Source organism: Exophiala aquamarina (genome assembly GCF_000709125.1).
Source record: "Exophiala aquamarina CBS 119918 chromosome Unknown aczIA-supercont1.6, whole genome shotgun sequence".
Taxonomy (NCBI): Eukaryota; Fungi; Ascomycota; class Eurotiomycetes; order Chaetothyriales; family Herpotrichiellaceae; genus Exophiala; species Exophiala aquamarina.
In genome coordinates this window covers 1,533,083-1,553,582 of record NW_013550582.1, presented here as the reverse complement: position 1 = coordinate 1,553,582, position 20,500 = coordinate 1,533,083, and the positions used below count along the sequence as shown (strand labels likewise).

Sequence of the window (20,500 nt, the reverse complement as noted above, 5' to 3'; positions counted from 1 at the left end):
CCAGCTGTATGCTCAGTAAAACCACGACAGTACGACAATACACAGGATGCGGGTGCACAGGTAACAGGGTTAGCATCATTGCTTACACATGGCATGCAAGCTACTTGAAAATTGCAGAGAGAATGGAAAGATGCCACATGTAGACCTAAATTGAGCCGAATACTCGGTTGCGCGGCATTTGCTATCATATTTCAATTGCCCAAGGGCGCCTCGGCCCACGGAGACAACCACCGCTTTAGGACAATGACCAATAGCAACGACCGGAATACCCCAATGGGCATCTCCCGTGGTAGACACGAAAGGATCGTCAAATATGGTTCTCACATTTCATTCTTATAGCGCTCTGTCAAGAGGTTAGCATGCCCACGCTCAGTGAAATTCTTCTTGATCGAGTTATTATACAGAAAGACATCTCAGCCTCTGCTTAGTCCGTGGCCATCTCCACCGCAGGTGCGTAAGTCTTATCTGTCAGTCATGGTTGCCGTCTCGTTGAACTATTGGAGAACGTCTTTGGCGATATTCGCAGGCAGGATTGTGCAAGTGAACTCCGGCTCCCTTGCGGACATTGATCATGTCATCTTGTTCATGCAAGGTAATCCCCCAAGACCCATTGTCTTGCACCCATATACTGATTACCGATCAGAGAACAGGGCCTTTGATCATTATTTTGGAACGATGGCTGGTGTTCGTGGGTTCTCTGATCCAAATGTCCAGGTCAATCCAGATGGTAGAACTGTCTGGCAACAAAATGTGGACACGAATGTGACAGGCAATCCTAATGCCCAACTCAACATGACAGGTCAAACTGAGTGGCAACTAAACGAAACCTCCAACAACAATATCGAGTATCTTTTGCCATTTTACCTCAACTGGGAGGGCGGCAATCGCACCGAATCGACACAGTGTATGGTGGCAGGTGATAATGGTTGGAGTGATAATCAAGCTGCTCTTAATGGTGGCCTCAACAATCAATGGGCGACCAACAACACAGCATGGAGTTGGGGCTTCTTCAAAAGATCGGATATTCCTGTTCAATATGACATTGCCGATGGATGGATCATTGGCGACATGTATCAAGAATCCATTATTGCCTCAACTGCTCCAAATCGTGTAGCCTGGATGTCGGGCTCCATAAATGCTCCAGGCTCTCCACAAACCCCTAATCAAGGAGGGAACCCGTACATCGACAACAACTTTGTTCCAGGCTGTGATGATGGAGGTATCAATTGTTACCCTCTCCTGTGGAAAACCGTCCCTGAGCATTATGAGGACGCCGGGGTTTCGTGGTCGGTTTTCCAAGACATTGATAACTTTGACGACAATGCCCTCTCGTATTTTGGGCAGTTTCAAAAAGCAGCGAACGACAGTAGTCTGCATCTTAAGGGCGTCGCAGGTGAATCACTTAGCAAGTTCTATGCTCGTGCAGCCAACGGCACACTTCCTAGCGTGTCCATCGTTGTTGGTCCAATGGAGCTCTCGGAACACGCACCAATGGCACCACGAGACGGGGCATGGCTGCAAAAGAGGATTCTTGAGGCCGTGACTCAGGGACCAAGCTGGTCCAAATCAGTGCTCATTTATTCTTACGATGAGACTGGGGGTTGGGGTGATCATGTTGTGCCGTATCACTCCCCCCCTGGCACTGCAGGGGAATGGATTGACGATCCAGACAGAGTCCTTGGACAGACTTATACCGGACCTGGATTTCGAGTACCATTCTATATCGTTTCCCCGTGGACGCGTACCAAGACTGGTGCTGTTTTCACAGAGCATGCTGACCATAATTCTCAAATCTTGTTCATTGAAGAATGGCTAGCTGCACAAGGCAAAAACGTTGTCACCAATCAAATGGTCCCTTGGCGTCGGCAGCACATGTCAAACCTTGTCAATGCATTTGATTTCGACCATCCAGACTATTCAATACCCGAGATCTCAAATGCCCCGGCACCTACGATAGATGCTCAGGGAGCATACTATCATGGCAGTTTTGAGTGCTTGGCAAAGTTCACCAACGCAAGACCTCGTGTTCCGTTGGACAGCCAAATCGATCCCAAGGACGTACCAAGATTATCTGAAGAAGGCTTTAAGGTCATGCGAGGTGCATTGACTGAGGGGCGGTACATTGTTTTCGAACTCGGCGACTGGTCGTTGAGCAATAATGGCGGTCGCTACATTGAGGCAACTAAACCGACCTCCCGGCACGAGGACATCGCTCAGCGTTGGATTGTACACAGCTTGGCTGAGGGAGGGAACAAATTTAAAATCAGCAGCGCAAAGGATGGCCGGTATCTTGGAGGTATCTTTGGAGAATTCTGTGGCCGTGAGGAGGCTGACGCTCAAGAATACACCGTGATTTTCCATGCTAGTCAAGGCTACGCTTTGCAACGAGAAGATGGGAAATTCCTCTCCATCAGCAGATGGGGTAGTGTAGTAGGAAGTAGCGTACCAGTTTACTTCCAAGCATATAGTGTGACATATCACGTCTAAACAAGAGTAGTCAGGGAGAGAGGTTTGCTGGAGAAGATAATGTGACGTGGAGAACATTTCTCCAATATAAATAGCAGTTCGTAGATCCTGTGGGCTCCGGAGATCGTGGTTATCACGCGAGGAATCACATGTATGTCTACCCAAGTCTTTCCCTTCACGGGAACAGCATGAGTAAGCTGGAATGTACAAGGAAAGGTGCAGGAGGTTTCCTCAATCCCTCCTGTTTTACAGTGATAGAAGAATATCAAGGGTGCAAAGACATTTCACGTATGGGATGACAAGCATGATCAAGTGTAAGGCTGTGAGCCAAAAGCGAATTGAGGACACCATTAACCTTACTTCATCATGGCCAAAAGGCCGCAAAGAAGGGCAGGTGCACCAAGTTAGGATGGCACTGTTCGATCTCGGTCACTCGGGAATGTGTGGACGCCATTGGAAACACTTTAGTGAAAGTGCTCGAGGCATTCAACAAGGGTATAAATGAGTGCCTGGACAATAATGTGAAGGAGAAGAAAAGTGGAAGCGGGAGGGAGGTGTGAAGGAGTTTTCTTCCCTAATGCTTGGCGACCTTCCCTAAATCATCATTAGTTCTATTTGCCATGCTATGACATAATGGTTTGTAATTCTGTGCTCATTTTCAGGGAGCGGTGGGGCTTGGTATAAGTGCCTTATACAGGCCCGTCGGCGATCTGCGTCCAGGCCTTCGAAGGTGGCACTTGGTGGGACAGATTTGGAGAAGCTTTGTAGCAGTGTCCCGTGTAGGGCGGTATACCTACGTTTCAATCCGGGGCGAGGCGCCCACAGTGTTCCCAAACCTTGAAGCGTTGTGAAAGCTACACACGTCTTACCCCGAATCGGGACGACGGTGATGCCGCTGTGTGGCCCCCTCCCAACCTCCGGTCCGGGACCCCTAGCTCACCCAGGTTGAACCAGGTGAGGGATCACCATCGGCGTGCTCTGTCTGCATGTGTTAGCATCTAACATCTCTTACCCCACGATATTTGGAACAGCTTCAAATTAATATGGCGAGGGTGCTCCGTGTAACCTCATGTCTTGTTCTTCCCCGGCTCTCATACTCTAATTCCGAGAGCAGTGAGGGTGTGTCTGCCACCATCAATGCAAATTCTTCCAGCTGATCGGCTGAAATCTTAGCCACATATCGTCCCTTTCAGTCGGCATGTGAAGCAATGTCTCAATACCAGTCGAGGCAAATCCGAAGCAAATGGATTCAAATCCCTGGTCCGACCACACGAAGCCCTTAGAAGGAGAACATATCTCTCTGTTTCATCTCACATCTATCGCAATTCCGAAAATGTTGGCTTGGTGCTCTTTCCTAGGCGGTCTCATGACACTATTGGCATGCACCAAGGGGTCTCCACTGAGTACGGACAGTTTTGATGTGGTCGTTTATGGTGGAACCTCTGGTGGCTTTGCTGCTGCCATACAGCTTTCTCGCCTGGATCGAAAAGTCGCACTGATTTAACCTTCTGCCCATATCGGTGGAATTGTTGTTGACGGATTTGGAGCCGTCTGATGTTGACTCCCAGGTACCTAGCCCCTATGCATCTAGATATCGGCGTTCGCTGACCAAGGTAAGCAGAGTTACAGAAGTCACGCGCGATCGGATCATTGGCTTTGGAGCTTTATCGTCGCATTAGCATCCATTAAGGGGAAGTTGAAGCTTTCGACCTGGCCTGGGCGAAACACACCAAGAACAAGACACTGTGGCGATTTGAGAGTCATTTTGCAGAACTTGTTCTAATGGACTGGCTAGCTGCAGAAAATGTTGCAATCTTCCCAAGTACATATCTCAAGCAGAGCGAAGCATCGGTATCCAAAAGAGGTCTGTATTATGATCGCCGAGCGTTCGTTATTGTCGATTGACCGGCTCAGGGAAGCACTCTGAGGACGATCATCACCAATCAAGGCCAAAACTTCTCAGCCAAGATTTTCATTGATGCAACAATTGAAGGGAACTTTCTGGCTGCTGCAGGTGTGACAACCACAATAGGACGAGAGTCCTCTGCGACCTTCGGGAAGTCAACGGCGGAATCCACGTGAACACCACATTTTCCCAACTTACAGTCCCGGTTGACCCTTACGTGATCCCTGGGCGTCCCTCTAGTGGCCTGATACCAACTGTTAAATCTGAGCCAATTGGTGAACTTGGAGCCGGGTATGTCCTCCATGCCAATCCCACGCAAAACCTGCTGACCCTCGATTCGTATAGCGACAAAACCCTATCTGCTTATGTCTCCAGGATGTGCTTGACAAATGTCATGTCGAACCTCGTTCCTTTCAGCAAGCCTGTCAGCTACAATGCCTCCGAATATATCCTCTGGTCTCGATATGTGGCCTCTGGAAGTAAAATTTTGACCCCTGATCCTGTCATCCGCAATCTCAAGACCGATACAATTGGCAGTACCACCCTTGGTCTTGGCTTTGACCTCCCTGGCAGAACCCTTAGTAAATTAACCTGTTGAATACTGGATGCATATCTGAACTTTGCAGCTTATCCAGAGGGCTACTGGAATACTCGAAATGAGCTGACGCACTCTCTCGCCGAGTGGCAAAAGGGCCAGCTGTATTTCTTTGCCAACGACCCTTCGATGCCGAGTGAAACTCGTGCTGAATGGAGTAAATGGGGATATGCCAAAGATGGGTTTACTGACAACAATCACTTCTCTCGGAAAATGTACTTAAGGGACAGAAGAAGACTGCTGAAGGACGATTTCATCATTACAGCAAAGACCGCCGCATATCCTTCTGTCGAGGCCTCTGCAAATAACCCCATCGCAGTCAACACCTTCTCACCGGTCCAAGATGTTCCCTACTCTGTTCTCCGCCCGAAGCTTCTGAACGCCGACGTTGTTTTGAACCCCTCAACCGTAGGTCAACCTGATCATACCGAGCTTTAGAGAGGTCAATCGTGAGTAGGAAGTGATAGAATCCAACATGATACCAGGATTCCAGTGCTTTACAGATTCAGAAAAGAGCTAGGCCGGTAAACTCGAGGGTGTATAATGATCAATTGATAATAAGATGCATCACACCAGAGAGTTTAGACATTCCATAACTTAGGCACGTGCAATAAAAATTGCGCAGCACCCCATATTATTGTGGTGGTGGTAGGGCGTCAATGCCGGGGTATCTGTAAGCGAAGTTGCTGAACAGAGTCCAAAGTCACCCGAAAGGAGTCACCTACTTTCATATGGGAACCATCCCGCTACAGGATTCTCGCTATTCAAGACCACGATGTTGAGAATCCTTGACAACCTAATGATGTGTACTGGCGGCCAGAAATATTTAACTGTGGGGTGCTTGATGTTTCTAAAGCAATTCCTAACATCCCACCATGGAAGTCGACCATGGGACTTTGTTCTGCAAGGAGGTAGTCCCACTATCTCATTGGACTAGCTTGACATGAAAACGAGCTTGCATTTGAACGAGTCGAGACATTAGTGCCAGACGCCTGGGGCAGCCGCATGTTAATGTTGAGTTTCCTCAAGATGTGCGAGTCTTATTTTTGTGTTGTAGTGCTACTTGACTAAGAAATTTTCACGAATGTTTATTCGTCCCCCTTTTCAGCGAGCTTAGAGATGTGAGGATCTCCGAACCTCAGTATTGCTATCGCCAGATCTATTTACCGACAGCCACGACCTGTGACTTTCGCACCACGTTGTTGCCATTATTTTCGATCGCGCCCACTTGCACAAACGCGGCATCATTAGGAATGACAAACTCGGTCTCGAAGCCAGACTTCATCGCTCGACCGAGGGCTTTCAATGAGGCGTTGGTGGCACCCGCATACACCATCCAAGCTGTCACGTCGGTAGCACCGTTCCAGCTGACATATCCCCGATAGGTAGAATTCCCGGCGCAGTGGAGTTGGTCGTTGATCTCGGCTGCGAGGACGACAAGGTCGGGATTTGTTGCAGGAGTGGCATGCCACACCTGCTTGTAGGTGCGATAACTCGAGATTAGGGTGCTATAGCCAAAGGTCGCGCTCCAGCGAGTTTTGGCCAACGTCTCTCCTTTCTCGAGCGGGCCGTATTCCACCATGACGGGGTCTGAGCCATATCCCATGAACATGTTGCCATTGTCCAGATGCAGGAAAGATCCTTGGACCACGCGTCGACACGCAGTTGAGGGTCGGTCAAATTGGTTATGAGGACCGGAGGTGATGACGGATCCGGTGGCAGAGTCAGGCGCAATGTCACGCCCAGGGTGGGTTTCGCCTGGCCTAGTCCAGGGAGGTAGTTATTGTTTCCGAACCACGAGATCACGGCTTGAGTCGAGTTAACCGACTGGACACGGGCGAAGTGTTGCCACGACTGTGCGGCATTAGGCATGATCACATTATAGTAGAGGTCGTTTGCCAACTTACAAATGCTGACCCTTCAGGCAACTCTCCGAAATCACCTCCGTCCAAGCCGTTAATCTCCCATAGAATCTTCCCCTGGGGGTTAACGAGGAAAGTAGTCCAATAATGGCGACTGTTGATCAAGTAATTCTCCCCAACGAGCTGAATCGAGTTGATGTGGAAGAAATCGTAAGGTATACTTTGATTGACGCCTTGGCCGGCTAGCGGGTAATGACTCCCATTGATCGGTAAATGGGCGAGTGGACTCCACTGGAAAAGTACTTCCCCTGTAGTAATGTTCACCTCCGCCGCTATAGAGTCTAGAATCCAGCCGTCTTTAGGTCCTCCTACACTTGTCAAGTCGGCACGAGTAGTATTGTATGCCGAGACTAGCATAGTATTTCGCGATGTAATAAAAGACTCGTGTAAGTCGGAGTGACATTTTGCAGTAACACCTGTTTCCATCGTAAAATTCTTAAACTGCGGGCAAACTGTAGCGATGATATTATAGCTCGTATCTCGTACAACGATCTCACCATAGCCATGACCAACGACAGCTGAAGCGCCAGCAGTACCTTCACCAGAGAAGTAGGTCAAAACACGAGCGCCATTGTACTCTTGTACACGGACGTTGTAGGATGGTCCTACAGGTCCACTCCAGACTAGGTCTCCTGTATCGGTCATTATATAAGGCGAGATTTGTTTAGCAGCTGTAGCGGGGCCCCCTGGGGCCACGTCGAAGACCAATAGACCGTCAAACAACGCTTCCCCAGTCCTGTCAGTCTGGAGCATCGGTGGTTGAGCATCGGAAGACTTGTAGGTTTGCCATGGCCAGACAGTGCTGTCGCTGTTATTGTTTGTGATATAACGTGAGTCGGCCGCGCAAACAATCGCATTTGGCGTCGCGGGAATCGAGGCCGCCGAGCCAAGTTGAAGTAAGTACAGAGAGATCAGTGAGAACGAGGCCATGTTGGGCAATCCTGTCACACCATCGGTTTGCGTTTTGGTGGTCGGGTTATGCCAGCTTTATAGACTTTCTGGGGTTTAGCTTCCTCCTCGGATGAATCCTGGTTTTGCAGGGAAGACTCTAAGAAAGAGGTACCTCCATGCGCGACAGAGCAAAACCCCAACACCTTCATCTCCTCTGGGAGATCACAACAAGGGCAGCTCGGCAGTTCTGGTTTCGCAGACTCGTAGAGTAGTGGGGTTGAACGCAAAGGGAGTTTTGCAGCTCTTGGTAAGCTATCGAAAAGCAGTTGAATTAGTTGGCTCAGTTACTGAACTAAGCGACCATGGCAGGATCTCGAGAAACTTTGACTTGCCTCCATTACGTACAATAGGCTGCCGAGTGCCGTTCATAGATCTCCAGGGCGACAACGTGATGGACAGAGCGGCCAACCGACCGTTTGCTCAAGTTACTACGAAGTCCGCAGCACGATGTAGACAGGATTTGCAGCTTTCTGTAGGCCGGAACACAGCCGTTTGGCCAGTCCACAGTCGACGTTGGACGAATTGATCAACCGACCAAGCATTATTGTGGGGCATTGCCCAACATCCTCATCTAGCAAGGTTGAAAGAAGCTTAGGTTACTTAACCTGCAGCTTTAGTCGCTCTCTAAAGAACCCTTGTGCGGTCCGCGTTACGAGGCGCGTGACGGAGTTTGGGGTGTGGTACATGAACTACGCCTCTTGCTAAGCATTCTCGCACCGAGGCAGCAAAGCTTAGCGCGATCACTTGCACTGTGGTGCGCATGCACTGTTCATCCTCTCCGCACCTCATAGATAGTTCATAATAACAATAATCACAATTGAGTCCACCAAGCACTTCCATCGGGATGGACACGGTAATGGCGGTGACGGCTTCTTTGGCCGAAGCTGTTGCCCCTCGACAAGATGCCAGACCATTCTGGAGATAGAGCAGGCGAGCCAAGGCTTGCGGACAAATCCCAAATTTCGTATCCCCAGATCATCCGCTTGGGGTGTTCATGATCAAATGTGGAATGTGGGGAGAGCTGGGGCTCCTGCTAATCTTTCGGGAATGTACCCCTCGGCACAACCATTTGGATCACTGTTGGCAATGAGCATCGTTCGTGGTAACACGGTACGTCAGAATATACATCCCACGTTGGTTGATGGCAAAGAGCGGGCTTCTTGAAAACAACTTACCGTAGGCAACATGTGAAGACGATGGGCACGTTGATGTTATGACATTCGCGGCTTCCTTAACCTTCGGTATCAACGCCCGGTATGCGATGCCAAAAGGCCTCCATTTATGGTCGTCTCTGAAGATGAATCCCTCGTTGTGGACTTTTCCTTCTAGCAGAATACGTCGAACACAGTGGGTGTCTGTTGGCCAGTACGCCACAGCGATTAGGTCAGCGACAGGAGGCTCACCATTCTCGAGAGACGCAGTCTGTTGGGTGATGATGTAGTCGGGGACAAGTCTTCGAGCTTCGCGAATGTATAGCATGCGTGGGAAATGGTTATTGTCTGGGAATTCGTCCAGGCAATACCCAAACTTAGACCACTCCTGCCGAAATGCGAGCTAGTAGTTTGTTAGCTGGCACAGAACATGAGTTCTGTTCTCTCATGAGACGGTGCACTCCCCGGAAGGGATTCATCGCTGGTAAAGAAGTACAAGAGACCTTTTGTGAAAGTTGCTGTATCTTTCAAAATTTCTTGTCGCGCGACTTGCGATCCGAGAGCCCAGTCATCGTTCATACCCAGTAAATCGGTGGCAAGGGGTGCTTCTGACCCGAGTAGATCGGTCTTCCCACCGGGAAGCCTAACCTTGGGAGTGTTCAATGTGCCTCCGGCCTTATATTTTCGTCGATCCAGTTCGTAGTGGGTCGGATCATACCCTTCTGGCTTATAGATTGGAAGTTGGTTGGCTATGTTGTCCGTGAGAGGGAGGCGATAGGAGAAAGCTGCGAAGTGTTTGTCGCCGTTCCAGGGAGTCCCAAATGCTTCAGTAGAGATTCTATATGTAATCCAGATGAATCATCGCGAGGAATGGCATAGGGATCGATTTCTACTGTCAGCTGGTGTAAGTGGTGTTTTCTCTTACTTTCGGCCAGGCTCTCCCATATACTGAAGCAGACTCCCGACCATACTGAGTGCTGATGCCTGCAGCGGTTAAGAAGTCTCCTTCATATGGTGCTTCTGTAAAAGCCTAAGAATTTTCGCAGAAGAATAGAATCGAGACCATCACAGCTCACCTGAGCATGAATCACTCGCCCATTGCTCAATCTAATAGCTTGCACCGTGTCTCCCTCGCTGATAACAGGTTTCCCTGGCGCCAGGTCTCCCTGTCGAAAAGGTTAACATTGCTCTCAATCAATGTGGAACTAGAGATACATATATGATTTGGATAGTCGGGTACTCAGCCAGCCAATGGCTGATTATTTTCTCCGCAACTTATGTTCATAGCCCCAGACTCCTGGATTCTTGATTCCGTCTCGGAAAACCAGCTCCAATTTGTCGAGGCGACCATAGTGACAACTCAAACGGCGGTGAAACTCAAGCGCGAGGCCTGCAACTGTAGTGCTGTTCTTAAACTCGACCTAATTATCGATATCTATCACCCCAAGCCCTTCCACTTGTATGCCACCTGTCATTGAGTACCTCCATTAGCTTCAATTCCACGGAGACAAATTATCAAGTCTCTACTAGCCAATGTGCTCCTCAAAAGAGAGACTAGGGCCACTCTACGGCCCAACTTTGCGCTTTGAGTAGCGGTTGCAACAGCTCCAGAAGTGGAGCCATAAATGAGAAGCTCGAAATGTGGTGCTCGCATGTTTGCCTATCAAGAATCTGCAAACTATCCGGACTATGTTTTCAACTTTGCACTGAAGTATCATCTGTCTTCGAAAGGAATGATGACACTGGTTCTATGTGGTGCATATTGCCAGTTTTAAGAAGATGCTAGGCATAGAATGTGGAAAATAAGTCGGTAATCAAGTAGTCAACGAAGCGACGGAAAAGGAACTACGATTTAACCCATGGGGTGAGAGTCCGAGGGCGAAATCAGCAAGTAGAGTTCTAGGGGAGCGTTCCCCGTCTAGCTTCGGGCAAACTTTCTATCTGCAAGGATTTCCCAAGCACCTCGATGCTCACAACCGAGTTGTATAGCAGATAGATTGAAGCAATTGACATAGGTCTGTTCAGCTGTATGCTTTCCGCTCTACGTTTGGGTATCCACGGGATAACCTACGAACCCTTGATATATCCCCACGGCTGGCTGGAATCATGAACAATTTCATGGCTAAGAGAACGGACAACTCAGGCTGGATTATTGCTACTGCCACCCAAGTAGTACCTGCCATTGTTATCATGATTGGGTTGCCCTCTACCCCAGATTCACCGAGATGGCTTGTCGGCAAAGATCGATTTGAAGATGCATTGAAGGTGCTTCGTCCACTTCGCCACAAAGAGGATGCATCGAACGACCTGTGCGAGTTTGAGCTTGTAGCACTCCAAGAAGATGATAGTAAAATTTATGAAGAAGGGGGGCTGGGTGGAGCTTTTCGACCAGAGAAACAGAAGACGCACAGTGTAAATAAACATGCTGCACGTGATTAAACCTCCCTGTCTAACAAAATCCAGCATTGCTGTAGTTACTATGGCTCTACAACAAGTCACAGGCGTGATCTTCAGCAGCTCTTACGGTCCCACGTTCTACAAATAAGTCGGTAGCGGTGCCATGGCGTTTGCATATGATGCCATTAACAATGGCGTCTCTGTGGTTACAGCAATCATTGGTATGCTCGACCTCGACGCTTTTGGTCGCCATGATATAACATTCTGTGGAAACTGGATCCAGGCTCTCTTTCTCTGCCTCATCTGTGGACTTGGCTCGAAGAAGAACAGTTCTCAAGCCGAAACAGATGGAATGGTGGCCTCTTTTATCCTCTACGCCGCCGCCCTCCACGCAATCTTGGGACCCGCCGCGTATATCACCACTGTGGAGACTGGAACGGCTGCGCTTCGTGACAAGACCATGGCTTTTGCGACCACTATGAATGTGGTTGTCGGATTTGTCGTCATGTTTAGGACTCCTTACTCGCTTTCTCAACCATATGCCAATCTCGGACCAAAGATTGGTTACATTTGGGGAGTATTCGCTGCACTGGGACCCGTCTGGGTCTGGTTTTGCATGCCAGAGTTGAAGGGCCGAAATCTTGAAGAGATTGACCAATTTTTCGATTCTGGAGTTCCTGCACGGGAATTCCCATCGTTTCAAACAGCGGGAAAGTCACATGAACAGGCATTTCTTGAATGTGGCTATGCAAAAGCCGGCGAAGCTGCCATAGAACATGTGGATGAGATTGAGTGCAGTGGACCAAACAGGTCAGCCTGTTCACAGTGGTTGCGATGGACCCTGAGACGATGACAATCGGAAGATGAAGTCGATCAACACAAGGAACACCTGCCGAAAGGTACAGCAAGTCCTCAGAAGTTACAGCTAGAAGCTTATAGCTAGAATACCTAAGTCGAGTATTTATCGAAGTAGAAGACTAGAGTAAAAAGTGGTTAAGTTTCCTATCGAACAGAGTGTTATAGCGTTTAATCGTGATTACTCTTTATTTTAGTCACGTAAACTTAAAGTCGTATAAGCAACGTATGGACGCCATTTGAAACGATTTAGTGAAAGTGCTCGAGCCATTGAACAAGACTATAAATGAGTGCGTTGACAATGATATGAAGGAGACGAAAACCGGAAGCGGAAGTGTTGAAGTTACCCACATAAATTGCTTAATCAAATGCTTGGCAAGTTTATTGCGCTAGTGCAGTCTCTGTGGATTGGAACTGTGGGCCTCTTAATTAAATAGCCGTCACCGGCGACTCCCTTTCTTACTTGACCTACGTCTGAAGTGGATCAAGTGGCGTAGCGTCCGCTGCAGTCGTATTTTCTTCTTCTTCTTCTTCTTCTTCTTCTTCCTCTTCCTTTTCCGTTGGTATACTTAAAAGCTCCAGTCCTCTTCTTGTAGCTTCCGCAGCTATTTCGTCTTCGTCTTGGCTCAATTTTGAGAGCGTCTTTCGGGTCGCCTGGTCGGTAGTAATGAGTGGGATGGAAGATGTCTGCCACCACGCCACCAAGCAGCCTTGGTGCTACATCCTCGGCTGGTAACCTGTCAGTAAGCACAAACTCTGGCCTTTTTGGCATTTCGACTGTTTGCTACCTTCCGGTACTAAGGAGAAATTCAAATGTCCTTCTTTATGCATCTCAGGTTGTCGGCCGCAGTTTTCTGACCTTGTGCCAAGCTCGTACAGGCTTGTGCAGTTGATCACGCCTCGTATTTGCCCCTCATTACGACCACCCTGGCAACACAGGACAGTTCACTATTTCTTCATCCGAGGCCTTCTCTTTACATCAGGCAGAGGCTCTACATTACAATCTGACAATGTTGCAAGTATGCCTCGTTCACATAGCATCAGTATGGAGCGTTTTCACGAGATACATTTCCCGCCTTTTCCAGTGGTGTTGTTCTGGTAACAGAGTTTGGCACAGCCTCGTGGGCTCTTTGAGAAGTACCTTCACAGAACAGCGTCCACCACTTTTGGAGCTTCAGGTCAGAGAGATCAAAATTTAAGAGCGGGGCAAATGGCTCGTCGAGCTCATTTGCGAAGAGCGAAGATCTCGGGTGGAACGTCAGTGTTATACTAGCATCTCCTGTTCCGGAGCCACTAACTGCTACCAGTAGTTGACCTCTTTGTGGATCAGTCTTTGTTAGGCGAAGAAGGCTTGAAATGGTTGCTAGAAGAATACTCTACAAGACAGCCGTACGATCGCAGCAGAGCCTACAGGGCTAAGGGGCAACTTGATGACTATCGAGATAGCTTGCTCTCGCAACTCGAGTTCTGGACTTTCCTTCGTATCGAAAGGGGCACACATCCTGATAATGACTTTGTCTTAGCTGAGGTCTTTGATAGCGGGCCCACCTCAACCTTTTATGACCTACATTGGGAAACACTGCAAGGCCACTGGGTCGACCCTCTACAATTGCCACCTATTCACGTAAGGCGTCGACTCTCAAGCTCTGAAATCTCCACGAGGAATCGAGAACCCCCAGAAATATTGCATCAAACCTTCAACATTCTCATGGTGGTATCGAGGCCCGAGGGAGAAGATGGCATCGATCCTAGCTTAGGGTCGGCAATCATCGTGGATATCATCACAGGCCTCCCGGAAGATGCGAGACAACATGTAAACCTAGAGATTGTTCGACCAGGTACATGGTCTGCCTTTAAGAACTGCATCCGTGGCGGTACTGAAAAATGGTAGAGTTCCGGTGGTATTGGACCCTTGTTTGATGTTGTGCACTTTGATACCCATGGAATCATCCGCAATGGGGAGGCATTCTTATTGTTTCTCTGTGAAGATGATTCAGAGGACGCTGACACATTTGAACAGTCGACGGAAGATATTGTTGGGACTTTGAATCAGTATCTTGTACCATTGGTGTTCTTGAACGCGTGCAATTCAGCCACCACGACAGAGGATCCAAATACCAATTTAGCCGCGTCTCTGGTACGAGGGGGTGTTCAAACAGCTCTTAGTATGAGCTTCAAGTTAACTTGAGCCACGACAAGAGTTTTCATCATCTTCTTTTATCGCACTCTGTTTGCGTCTCGTGGAAGAGGAATTTCACTCGCGACTGCCATTGCTCGACAAGCCATTGAGCTAAACAACTTGCGAAGCGTTGCATTCAAAGCTACAGTTGAGCTTCCCGATCACGTCGTTCCTGTTTTGTACACAAGGTCAGACCTAGGTGTGCAACTATATTCAACTCTCGAGTCGGTGCCCACTGGTCCTTCGGAATACGCCTCCTATCCCAATATTGCCAAGTACCTGAACAACGTGCAAAACCAACGCACCGAAAGAGAGAGCATTTTTCGGGTCGTGAAAACACCATCATCGCCATTGAATCTCAGCTCTTACGTAGTTTTGATTCCAATATTGTCCTAATGCATGGCATGGCGGCCGTTGGCAAGACGGCTCTGATGAAGTACCTGTCGACTTGGTGGGTGCAAAATGGTTTTGTGGAAGAAAATACGTGGTTTGAGTTGAAAAATTCGGCTCAGTATGGTTACTGTTGCGTTTGTCTGAGACAAACCTTTGCCAGATTGCATGCTCAGGGCCGTTCAGCGCAGAGGCCAAATCTTGTTGTGATTGACAGTATCGAGGTTCTAAGCAACCCATTTACCGGAGGTACACCGGCTCACAGGGATTCCCAACGCCGTGAACTGCGTCAGCTTGTCTGTCAATTGATGTTTTTGCGCATATTTGTGGTGATTGCCTCCGGATGGCGGGAAGATTGGCTAGGATTCCGAGATTATTAACAATACGAACTGACCGGGCTAGCTCATCGACACGCGGTCGAATATGCTTCCGAAGTATTCTAGCGCATTGGATTCGACGAATATCTCGGAGACTCACCCAGCATGTCTTATCTAGGACCCTTGCTCGCAAGATAGGGCGGTAGTCCGGTTGCAATAAGAGCGGTCATCGAATCTCTAGCTCTGAAACGAAGAACTCTCGAGGAGCGGTGCGAAATAATCGAGATCCAGTGCGTACACCCTAATCGAGACGACCTTGCGGGTCACGACTGCTTGGAGTTTGTAGCAAACCTGCTGACAGGTGGTGAGCGAGGTCTTCCACAGAAATTCCGAGGTGTTGGGAATTACGTTGTCTGAACACTTAGTATTTTCAACAACATATGTTGTGAAGATGTTTATGGAGTCCTCGTATCTTTCCTGGCAACTAAATCGATACTTGTCAACAAGGAGCTGATTCAGCAGTATGTAGAGGAAGTGCTCCTCTGCTCAAGCTGGTTGGAACCTGTCCAAGCTCAACCAGTAACATCATCAGCTGGAAGTAGCTACCGCAGCATCAAGATCCATCCGGTTTTCACGCAGTGCGGCCGTCTATTTTCTGTCGAAAACTTCGGCCCCGAAAGCAACGACGTTAGGTCGGAACTTTTGGAATCCGTCGCTTACTACTACGCTCCTAAATGTATACAATGGCTGAAAATGCCAATTGATGACTTATCGATCCAATTTCTCTGTACGGAGTCCGTGAACCTTGCGGCCGTATTACAGTTTTTTTTTAATTTTTAGGAGGGCTGCATCGATCAGGCGTAATAGCGCTGTGGCTTGCAACTGCGGTCCTGAGATTGCTATTTGGAGCATTCGCCGCCAGCAGTCCCGTTATTTGCTCGCAGACAAGCTCGATATCAGATACAAGGCGCTCGTAGGATTTCGATCGACCGACACCAGTGCCGAAGAGGCGGAGATATGTCGCAAGGCGCGGCTAAGAACTTTGGAGGAGGATACGATTCTGTTGGTTCGTACACATGACGAATTCGCTCTTTTCAGAGGTCTTGAGCCACCCAGCAGCCGGCAGTATAGCCGGTCAATTTGGCTCGAGCCTAATCCTAGTGAACGATATATCGAGGTCCTCGATCACCTCATGACAAGTTTTCAGATGACACGTGCGGGGCCCAGCATTCTCTCTGGGAGGGACGGCTTGAGGATTAGAGCATCCTGGGACGATATTAATGAGCGTGAGAAGGCAGCCACCATTGGCCTGCAGAATGTAATGCAGCGGGGCGACAAAGCTGAAGAGGATATTTACCGCTCCATGTTGGTGGGCTACGCATTTCACCCCAAGAACTGAGAGATCGCTGCCCAGCACACTCTCGTGCAAGAGCGACTGGAGCACAGTAGCCAGCATGGTATCTGGGTGAAGTCGTCTCTTATCACTCGAAGAGCCATCACCATTCGAGGTGCCTTCATACTGTTTAGGGTTCGGCACTTGCACGATGGCTTCCGGCTACTCGAAAGCTCATACGGTGTCGAGGCATCTGCGGACACGTCAGTGCTGACGCGCTTTGCGTCTGGGAATGAGCTGATTCGAGAAGCAGGCTTTCTCATCAACACAACCCTGATGTTTCTTGTAGATCATCGGTACAAAGATCTGAGGATCGGTAAAGCCGAATTTCTTGAGTTGAGAGGAATCGCCATGAGACTAGTGCGCGAAGAGGTCTTTAAACGCTGGCCAGAGCATAAAGTAGACAGCGAGCCACCGCCCACCCTGATACTGTTCGAGAGTTGGAACTACAGGGAAATGCAGGGGATCGCAGGGCTCTGAGCTCGCAGTCGACGCGACCGCTCTGAGCTGGATGATTTACAAATGGCAGACAAGGTCAGCGGAAAGTTTTTGAGGGGTCTGATGGAGGGACCAGACTCGGAATCAGAATCAGAGGTTACCAATGCACGGTCTAACCTCCTGGAGGAGCATGACTGAGTACCCGCACTCTGCGTTGGAGCTCTTGTCGGTGGTACATTCGCAGCTGTTCGTGTCCGATGCCGTCTGCCGATATGGTCGCGACTCCAGATGAGATGGTGGTATGGTCGGACAAACCGGTAGAGCCATAACTTGAATTGGCTGATTGAGTCTAAGTTGATTGCATAATCCACCCAGCCACGCCGATTGAAACCACGCACGTGACCTAGCCGAGGAGGCATGCCAAAAGGCCTCGGGCCTAATGATCCTACTACTCCAGACAAGCTGCGGGTACTGCGTCCTCGTGCTGGGTACAGGGACAATGAGTGCACATATCTGGTATGTGCTGAATACAAGGGCTAGCAAGGCAAGGCTTTCTAGCTCATTGCTTTGCACTTTGAATGATGGGTGCCTAGGATCAGGAAAGCTTTCTGTTCTTCAGACTCAATGGAGATTATGTGGCGTTGTATATTGCCTTTAGTTAGATTTTAATAGAGATGGACTAGGACGACGTAGCCTCGAACCAAAATACTGGCCTTCTAGCACGGGCCATACGGATCGTTCCCCGCAAGTGAATGGTCAATTCGCAGTATCTCGATAAGGCTGTAGAAAATACGGCTCCAGGGAGTCGGTGGCCCCTTCGATGGAAAGCCATGAACAGGAGGGGATTTGTAGAGATGGCACTCACCAATGTGTGGCCGGTTGCTCGAGTCTCAACGTGGCACTCTCAGAGTCGCAGCACCACCTAAAGGTCTCTGGAAGTGAACAATCCCACATCCCTGTAAGGTATCGGCTCATTATACCCGACCTGTCAACTTGTCGGCCAACAACCGTAAGTACAGGTAGACGATCGCTGGACTTTGTAATCCTTCTAGACTGAACCTGATCAATGATGGTACCTCATCATTCATGTCTATCGCTGTCGCTCCCCCATTCAGTCACCTGTGCATACCTTGCCTTGAAAAATTTTGGTTTCCAGCCCTGGTGTTCTTCCAACGACAGCTGGTTCATTGTGCCACATTCGCAGTAAGAAGTTGACCGACATTCCCAAACTATTTCGCGGGGTGAAGTGAACGATTCTGCTGGCCAACGACCTTTCCTGAAATGCCCAAGCACGCTTAACAGAGAGAGGCCCGAGTCGTCAAAAATCTGCCATGAAGGTTCAATTTTGTACCACACAATGTGATCGATGGCCTCCCAGGCGGTGGCGTCGAGCTTTCAGTGCCGCCAACTTAATTGTAGTTGATGCTGCTGCCGTTGCCCATACGTGGCGCAATGAATGTTTGCCGCAAGAGTTGCTGTGTGATCGTACCGCGTAAGGTTCGAGAGAAGGTAGGTTGCCATTCCAAGTACTAAGAAGGCTATCGTAATCTATATATACAAATCAGAACCAGCCTTGGCGTTACGAGTGTATTGTCGAAGGTATTCGTAGTACGCCGAGGCTTGGGCGTCATTGACAAAGAAAGACATGAACAATCCCGGCCGCACACGTTGTGATCACGTGCTCCATCAACCTATTCCGCGGTGTCCACCGAGAGAAGCAAGTATGCCGAAGCCGAAGCCGAAATCAGTTTTCGACAGGGTGATCCGATTTCTCGCAGATGCAAAGCCAGCTCGGGCAAACTTGACTTTTCTTTCATGGTCTCTTCTCGATCCCCTTCTCCGCCGCATTTCTCTCGATATCTTTCAGAGCATGATTGCGTCGCGCCGTGTACCGATTCATACCGCTCGTCATTATGTGACGACCACGACATCAGCCGCTTCCTCTCGAGCGGCGCGATATGGGCGAACAACAGCTTACAGACAAATAACTTTGCCCAACAGACAGTCACCATCTCTACAACACCATATTTCATTCGCACCCTTCTCTCCTCGCCTCATTCCTTCAAACCAGATATTACGTCGATCCTTACACACCTCCCAAATACAATACCAACAGTCTCAACCCAAAGAAGAGGTCCGAGATCCACCTAGGAACGAGCAGCCAAAACAGGAAGCCAGTGAGGAGAAAGACCAAAAAACAGAGTCGGAAGGAGATAAAGAAAGGGGCGAAAAAGAAAAGGAAGGAAAGGATGCAAAAGAAGACGCACCTCCTCCGCCACACGGAGACAAAACACCGTGGCAGGTCTTCACTGAGACTCTTCGCACTGAGTTCAAAGCCTCCAAAGAATGGAACGAGTCCACCAAACAACTATCTGGCTCTGTTCAACAATTCACAGAATCGGACGCTGTTCGCAGAGCCAGAGAAGCGTCTGAGGCGGCAACGAAGGGAACTTCTGAAGCGCTCAAAACCACTGGCCGTGTGATTGGACAAGGAGCTGCCTGGACCTGGGACACGAAAGTCGTGCAGGGAATCAGAGAAGGTGTCAATGCAACTGGCCGTGGCATTGAAAAGGCCTCTCGTCCTATCCGAGAAACGAAAGCATTTAAAGACGTCTCAGAAGCAATTGACGACGGGAGCAGTTCGAGATATGGAGGATGGACTGAGAAAGAGGAGAGGCGGAAGAGAAGAGAAGCTCGAGAACTGAAAGACCGAGCTTCTGGCAAAATCCCTGCGGAGCCATTGGTCGAGGATCCAAAGTAAGTCTACCATTCTAGCCGCGGTGGGCCTGCCTGACATGTTGTAGTGCTGGAACCAACGTCACCGTTCACAAAGACGCTGCATGGAAGGAGTCCTGGACTAATTTCAAGGAAAACTCCAAACTCATGCAGGGGCTGTTTAACATGAAAAACACCTATGAAGAATCAGAAAACCCTCTTATCTCAACGGCTCGATCAATCTCCGATCGCGTGGCCGGATTCTTCGCGGAAAACGAGACAGCCATGGTCATCAAGAAATTCCGTGAAATAGATCCGTCCTTCCAACTCGAGCCTTTCCTGCGAGATATGCGAGAGTACATCCTGCCGGAGGTTTTGGACGCGTATGTCAAGGGCGATGTGGAAACTCTAAAGCTATGGCTCTCCGCTGCACAGTTTCAGGTTTATTCAGCCCTGATGGAGCAATATACCAAGGCTGGATTAAAATCGGACGGGAGAATCTTGGATATTAGACACGTCGACATCCTCAACGCCAGGCTCTTGGAACCCGGTGATATCCCGGTTTTTATCATCACCTGCCGAACACAAGAAGTCCATGTATACCGAAATAAAAAGACCAATGAACTTGCCGCCGGCATGGAGGACAAGGTCCAACTGGTGACATATGCCATTGGGGTCACGAGGTTACCAGAAGAAGTCAACAACCCAGAGACACGTGGCTGGAGAATGATCGAGCTACAGAAAGCGGCGAGAGATTACATCTGAGCTGTCATTAGACAACTTGCGATACAATAGCGAACGCAGAGATCAAGGCATCAACCACCC

At 49.1% G+C, this 20,500-nt stretch overlaps 8 protein-coding genes across 8 annotated transcripts; 5 read left to right on the top strand and 3 right to left on the bottom strand.

Annotated features, from left to right (window-relative positions):
* Positions 1-474: 474 nt before the first annotated feature.
* A1O9_07910 (phospholipase C) lies at positions 475-2,487 on the top strand (the record flags this gene model as incomplete). Its single annotated transcript, XM_013403465.1, has 1 exon — positions 475-2,487. One exon carries the CDS (start codon positions 475-477, stop codon positions 2,485-2,487), a length of 2,013 nt encoding a protein of 670 aa, XP_013258919.1.
* Positions 2,488-4,248: 1,761 nt separating this feature from the next.
* On the top strand, positions 4,249-5,405 carry A1O9_07909 (uncharacterized protein; the record flags this gene model as incomplete). Its single annotated transcript, XM_013403464.1, has 3 exons — positions 4,249-4,352; positions 4,499-4,953; positions 4,999-5,405. The coding sequence occupies 3 exons, from the start codon at positions 4,249-4,251 to the stop codon at positions 5,403-5,405; spliced, it is 966 nt and encodes a 321-aa protein (XP_013258918.1).
* Positions 5,406-6,126: 721 nt separating this feature from the next.
* On the bottom strand, positions 6,127-7,819 carry A1O9_07908 (uncharacterized protein; the record flags this gene model as incomplete). Its single annotated transcript, XM_013403463.1, has 2 exons — positions 6,127-6,730; positions 6,885-7,819. The coding sequence occupies 2 exons, from the start codon at positions 7,817-7,819 to the stop codon at positions 6,127-6,129; spliced, it is 1,539 nt and encodes a 512-aa protein (XP_013258917.1).
* A 1,054-nt stretch (positions 7,820-8,873) lies between these two features.
* A1O9_07907 (uncharacterized protein) lies at positions 8,874-9,319 on the bottom strand (the record flags this gene model as incomplete). Its single annotated transcript, XM_013403462.1, has 2 exons — positions 8,874-8,917; positions 9,016-9,319. 2 exons carry the CDS (start codon positions 9,317-9,319, stop codon positions 8,874-8,876), a joined length of 348 nt encoding a protein of 115 aa, XP_013258916.1.
* Positions 9,320-9,405: 86 nt separating this feature from the next.
* Positions 9,406-9,960, bottom strand: A1O9_07906 (uncharacterized protein; the record flags this gene model as incomplete). Its single annotated transcript, XM_013403461.1, has 2 exons — positions 9,406-9,829; positions 9,917-9,960. The coding sequence occupies 2 exons, from the start codon at positions 9,958-9,960 to the stop codon at positions 9,406-9,408; spliced, it is 468 nt and encodes a 155-aa protein (XP_013258915.1).
* A 1,137-nt stretch (positions 9,961-11,097) lies between these two features.
* A1O9_07905 (uncharacterized protein) lies at positions 11,098-11,430 on the top strand (the record flags this gene model as incomplete). The annotated part of the gene is made up of 1 exon (XM_013403460.1): positions 11,098-11,430. One exon carries the CDS (start codon positions 11,098-11,100, stop codon positions 11,428-11,430), a length of 333 nt encoding a protein of 110 aa, XP_013258914.1.
* A 121-nt stretch (positions 11,431-11,551) lies between these two features.
* On the top strand, positions 11,552-12,241 carry A1O9_07904 (uncharacterized protein; the record flags this gene model as incomplete). Its single annotated transcript, XM_013403459.1, has 1 exon — positions 11,552-12,241. One exon carries the CDS (start codon positions 11,552-11,554, stop codon positions 12,239-12,241), a length of 690 nt encoding a protein of 229 aa, XP_013258913.1.
* A 6,589-nt stretch (positions 12,242-18,830) lies between these two features.
* A1O9_07903 (uncharacterized protein) lies at positions 18,831-20,440 on the top strand (the record flags this gene model as incomplete). Its single annotated transcript, XM_013403458.1, has 2 exons — positions 18,831-19,717; positions 19,765-20,440. The coding sequence occupies 2 exons, from the start codon at positions 18,831-18,833 to the stop codon at positions 20,438-20,440; spliced, it is 1,563 nt and encodes a 520-aa protein (XP_013258912.1).
* Positions 20,441-20,500: the final 60 nt, after the last annotated feature.